Source organism: Triticum aestivum, chromosome 7A, assembly GCF_018294505.1.
Source record: "Triticum aestivum cultivar Chinese Spring chromosome 7A, IWGSC CS RefSeq v2.1, whole genome shotgun sequence".
Taxonomy (NCBI): domain Eukaryota; kingdom Viridiplantae; phylum Streptophyta; class Magnoliopsida; order Poales; family Poaceae; genus Triticum; species Triticum aestivum.
Window position 1 is genome coordinate 13870120 of NC_057812.1, and position 6000 is coordinate 13876119.

The following is a 6000-nucleotide window of genomic DNA, read 5'->3' on the forward strand; positions in this document are numbered from 1 at the left end:
ACAATTTTTTTATGGGATCCTGTAAATTCTCCCAAACTTTCCTTCCATCTACCAGAAGGAAGTCCCTTCCCGTAAAATTGGCGGGAGACAACCTCTGAAGATTCAGGGCCCTATAAACAATCTTATATCATATCATACAAAAAAGTGCCTCATTTCTATCTATGCCCTATGTATGATAAACTACAAACAAAAAAATAAACACTAAGTTGAACCGTCCTTAAGGAACCAAAGGGAATATAACAGAGCTAGTGGCACCGATTAACAATTATCCGGTATCGGCATTGACATGCTTTATTTTCACTCTTCAGCACTAAAAAGAACATGCATCATATAGGGGTAGGAAATAGCCGAATAATAAAGAAATGAACTATGCTACAGAATCATTGTAGATGTAGAAGCACATAAAACATTAAACTGAATTTAACCAAACCAAACTAGTCGAATTTGAAAGTTCGGAAAGTCCAGCAGAGGCCGGCTGGGAGGCACCTAGCATTTATTATCAGATTAACTGTCGATTAACAGTAGCGCGGTAATGCAGTACAAACAAAACCAAAAAAGGAGCTAAATAATGGCAGCATGACTAATTATTCCGGGGAGGCCGCAAACGACTTGTTGGCAACCCAAGCCCTCTTTTCCTTGCGAGTCCTGCCATTGGTCTTTGTTCTCTGGCCACGTACCGGGAGAGCATCCGCATGCCGGATGCCCCTGTAGCATCTAATCCCTTCCAATCTCTCGACCGCCGCACTCTTAAACCGTCTCTGTAAAGCATGCCAAAGAGCAAAACTCAGTATTTCCATTTCTTTTGTGTGAACAAACTAAAATGACAGATACACCTAGGATTAGGTAGGTTTAGATGAACCAGACAGGTCCTACGAAATGAGTTATAATCATCTCATGACAGCATTTCCATAACGACATGCACGGGACAAATCAGATTGGCAAAAGGACCGGGGGAATTACTTACTAGGTCTGTTTCAATCATGTACTTTGCGATCCCCTCACGGAGGGTGATGATCTCCTCCTTGGAGAGGTCTTTGGTGACCTTGTTCTCCAAATTGAGCTCTGAAAGGATCTGACGGGCGCGTGCCCGGCCAATGCCGTGGATGGATTGAAGTGCGTACTCCACCCTCTTGTGGTTAGGTATCACAACACCACCAATACGAATGGAATCCATGAACCCACCATGAACAAAACCTCCGTCCTGTCAAGTCCACGACAAAAACAAGAATTAAGTTACCAGCATGCAACTATTGGTACTAATCTTATTATAAAACGAAAGAGGCAAATTGGTTTTAATTACCCAAAGTGCATAGAAAGAAAAGCTGTGTGTCAGCTGAGGACACTAGGGGAATGAAAGCAGTCCGTTTGTGACTGTCGCCAAGCTGTGTCTGACCAGTTTGACAGTGAACTTGCTGAGGCAGTTCATCGAAGGGTCGGTTAGTTAGCCTATAAATGTAATGGCAGTCCCATCTTGTAATTCTATCCATCTGTTGCATCCTAGCATTCGCTGCTGGTAAGAGAGCAAGTATGTAAGCATTTGTTGCTTGACAGCATCGGTTGCTGATTAGAGAAGCATCCATTGCTTGTAAGCATGTGTTGCTAAGTAATGAAAGAAAGGGCATGTGACTTGTGACATATCTGGTGTCTCTCTACTACTCTGTTTGCTCTGTTTTGTCTCGGCTCTTTGTGAAACCAGGAGACAACATGTGCCTGTTTGTGTGAGCGTGTGTCCACTAGAGGAAGCGAGACGTCGGGAGAGGGGAAGGGGCATTTTTATTTGCAGGATTAAAAGCATGGCATTTACAATGCTGTGCAAAAAGAAAAGAAAAAAAATCACTGTCAGGTAACGTGCTAGGGACAGGGGGTTCATAGTTCAGAAGCAAATATCCACACGAACACTAATTATGCAAAGCATTCCCATGCCACAGGAAGCCCCCTCTTCTCTCTAACACCTGGACTGGGCACAGAAGCAGCAAGCATCTTACACACCCAAAGCCAGTGGAACACTGCACTAGAACTAGCCATTTCCCAATATCATAACTAACATTGCGCGAGAAGATTGTAATAGGATGAGATACACTTGGTATTTATCCACCTCGCTTATCCAAGTGGCTAGCTAGTCCTGGAAGCAACTCTCAAAGAATATAGTTCATGAGCCGATTCTATCCCATCACTGTGATGCTGAGGATTGATGAGTTGCACGATCAGCTTGAAGCAATCTAAGGAGGCCACATCCTAGAACAGAGTCTACAAAGTGCTAGGAAAATCCAAAAAAAGAAAATAAAACGGACAGACACCCGAGGAAGGAAGCTCGGTCAGTTAGGAATAAAGACAAGCACCTGGCGAGCAAGCAGGCAGGCTGACCCGGTGGAGATTGCCGCGGACTGGAGAGGAGAAATCGGAGCTGACGGCGCTCCCCCGGCGAGGCGGCGCGCTATGCCGCGCGCAAGGGACGACCATGCACGTGACTGCTGCATGCTCTCGCCGTCGTCCGCCGGCCGCCGGGATGGTGGGGATGAACGAAGTCGTGGGGAAGCAGTTGGGCCAGTAGTTGCGAGAGCCCCTCTTCAGCGTCTTAAGCGCTACTTCGCGACCTGGGCCGGCCCAGCAACAGGTACGCTCCCTCTCTCGCTCGCTAACTTATCAAAAAAAAAAAAAAACTAACCGTTGACCAGATTCTCAAAACAAAAAACTTACCGTTGAGCTTTTTTTAAAAAGTTCATGAGTTTTAAAAATTTGATTTTTTTAAAAAAAAATTCATGAATTTGAGAAAAAGTTCGCGTGTTCCACAGATTTGAAAAATAGTTCACGAACTCAAAAAAGTTCATGAGTTTGAAAAACAATACGCGGGATTAAAAAAAGTTCATGAGTTCAATTTTTTTCGCGCATTTGGATGACAAAACACGTCCGGACCATGCGATCCAGACTGTTACGGGTGGTTTGAGGGTCGGAGTTGGAGATGCCCTAACTGTTGAAAATATGCCCTAGAGGCAATAATAAAATGATTATTATATTTCCTTGTTCATCATAATTGTCTATTATTCATGCTATAATTGTGTTATCCGGAAATCGTAATACATGTGTGAATACATAGACCACAATGTGTCCCTAGTGAGCCTCTAGTTGACTAGCTCGTTGATCAACAGATAGTCATGGTTTCCTGACTATGGACATGGGATGTCATTGATAACGGGATCACATCATTAGAAGAATGACGTGATGGATAAGACCCAAACCTAAGCATAGCACAAAGATCGTGTAGTTCGTTTGCTAGAGCTTTTCCAATGTCAAGTATCATTTCCTTAGACCATGAGGTTGTGCAACTCCCGGATACCGTAGGAGTGCTTTGGGTGTGCCAAACGTCACAACGTAACTGGGTGGCTATAAAGGTGCACTACGGGTATCTCCGAAAGTGTCTGTTGGGTTGGCACGAATCGAGATTGGGATTTCTCACTCCGTATGACGGAGAGGTATCTCTGGGCCCACTCGGTAATGCATCATCATAATGAGCTCAATGTGACCAAGGGGTTGGTCACGGGATCATGCATTACGGTACGAGTAAAGTGACTTGCCGGTAACGAGATTGAACAAGGTATTGGGATACCGACGATCGAGTCTCGGGCAAGTAACGTACCGATTGACAAAGTGAATTGTATACGGGATTGATTGAATCATCGACATCGTGGTTCATACGATGAGATCATCATGGAGCATGTGGGAGCCAACATGGGTATTCAGATCCCGCTGTTGGTTATTGACCGGAGAGTCGTCTCGGTCATGTCTCCTTGTCTCCCGAACCCGTAGGGTCTACACACTTATGGTTCGGTGACGCTAGGGTTGTAGAGATATTAGTATGTAGTAACCCAAAAGTTGTTCGGAGTCACGGATGAGATCCCGGACGTCACGAGGAGTTCCGGAATGGTCCGGAGGTAAAGATTTATATACAGGAAGTCCAGTTTCGGCCATCGGGAAGGTTTCGGGGGTCATTGGTATTGTACCGGGACCACCGGAAGGGTCCCGGGGGTCCACCGGATGGGGCCACCTATCCTGGAGGGCCCCATGGGTTGAAGTGGGAGGGGAACCAGCCCCAGGTGGGCTGGTGCACCCCCCTTGGGCCTCCCCTGCGAGGGTTGGGAAACCCTAGGGGTGGGGGCGCCCCCCACTTGGCTTCGGGGGGAAGCCACCCCTTGGCCGCCGCCCCCCTTGGAGATTGCATCTCCTAGCGCCGGCGCCCCCCCAAGGCCCCTATATAAAGAGGGGGGAGGGAGAGCAGCCGCACCCTTGCTCTTGGCGCCTCCCTCTCCCTCCGTAACACCTCTCCTCCCCGCTTGCGCTTGGCGAAGCCCTGCCGGGATCCTATTGCATCCACCACCACGCCGTCGTGCTGCTGGATCTTCATTAACCTCTCCTTCCCCCTTGCTGGATCAAGAAGGAGGAGACATCTTCCCAACCGTATGTGTGTTGAACGCGGAGGTGCTGTCCATTCAGCACTTGGTCATCGATGATTTGGATCACGACGAATACGACTCCATCAACCCCGTTCACTTGAACGCTTCCGCTCACGATCTACAAGGGTATGTAGATGCACTCCTATTCCCCTCGTTGCTAGAATACTCCATAGATTGATCTTGGTGTGATGCGTAGAAAATTTTAAATTATGCTACGATCCCCAACGGTGGCATCATAAGCTTGGTCTATGCGTAGTTTCTATGCACGAGTAGATCACAAAGTAGTTGTGGGCATCGATATTGTCAATTATCTTGCCGTTACTAGTCTTATCTTGATTCGGCAGCATTGTGGGATGAAGCGGCCCGGACCAACCTTACACGTACGCTTACGTGAGACCGGTTCCACCGACTGACATGCACTAGTTGCATAAGGTGGCTAGCGGGTGTCTGTCTCTCCCACTTTAGTCGGATCGGATTCGATGAACAGGGTCCTTATGAAGGGTAAATAGAAATTGGCAATTCACGTTGTGGTTTTGGCGTAGGTAAGAAACATTCTTGCTAGAAACCTATAGCAGCCACGTAAAAACTTGCAACAACAATTAGAGGACGTCTAACTTGTTTTTGCAGCAAGTGCTTTGTGATGTGATATGGCCAAAGGATATGATGAATGATATATGTGATGTATGAGATGATCATGTTCTTGTAATAGGAATCACGACTTGCATGTCGATGAGTATGACAACCGGCAGGAGCCATAGGAGTTGTCTTTATTTATTTATGACCTGCGTGTCAACATACAACGTCATGTAATTACTTTACTTTATTGCTAAACCGTTAGCCATAGTAGTAGAAGTAATAGATGACGAGAAAACTTCATGAAGACACGATGATGGAGATCATGATGATGGAGATCATGGTGTCATGCCGGTGACGAAGATGATCATGGCGCCCCGAAGATGGAGATCAAAGGAGCGAAATGATATTGGCCATATCATGTCACTATTTGATTGCATGTGATGTTTATCATGTTTTACATCTTATTTTCTTAGAACGACGGTAGCTTAAATAAGATGATCCCTCGCAATAATTTCAAGAAAGTGTTCTCCCTAACTGTGCACCATTGCGAAGGTTCATTGTTTCGAAGCACCACGTGATGATCGGGTGTGATAGATTCTAACGTTCAAATACAACGGGTGTAAGCCAGATTTACACACGCAATACACTTAGGTTGACTTGACGAGCCTAGCATGTATAGACATGGCCTCGGAACACGGAGGACCGAAAGGTCGAGCATGAGTCGTATAGAAGATACGATCAACATGTAGATGTTCACCGATGTTGACTAGTCCGTCTCACGTGATGATCAGACACGGCCTAGTTGCCTCGGATCATGTTTCACTTAAGATGACTAGAGGGATGTCTATTTGAGTGGGAGTTCATTGAATAATTTGATTAGATGAACTTAATTATCATGAACTTAGTCTAAAATCTTTACAATATGTCTTGTAGATCAAATGGCCCACGCTAATGTTGCCCTCAACTTCAACGCGTT

At 46.0% G+C, this 6000-nt stretch overlaps 1 protein-coding gene across 1 annotated transcript; it reads right to left on the bottom strand.

Annotated features, from left to right (window-relative positions):
* Window positions 1–383: 383 nt before the first annotated feature.
* Window positions 384–2555, bottom strand: LOC123150284 (30S ribosomal protein S13, chloroplastic). Its single transcript, XM_044570116.1, has 3 exons — window positions 2340–2555; window positions 965–1201; window positions 384–758 (listed from the first exon to the last, which is right to left on the bottom strand). The coding sequence occupies exons 1-3, from the start codon at window positions 2475–2477 to the stop codon at window positions 585–587; spliced, it is 549 nt and encodes a 182-aa protein (XP_044426051.1). The 5' UTR covers window positions 2478–2555; the 3' UTR covers window positions 384–584.
* Between the last annotated feature and the right edge of the window lie 3445 nt (window positions 2556–6000).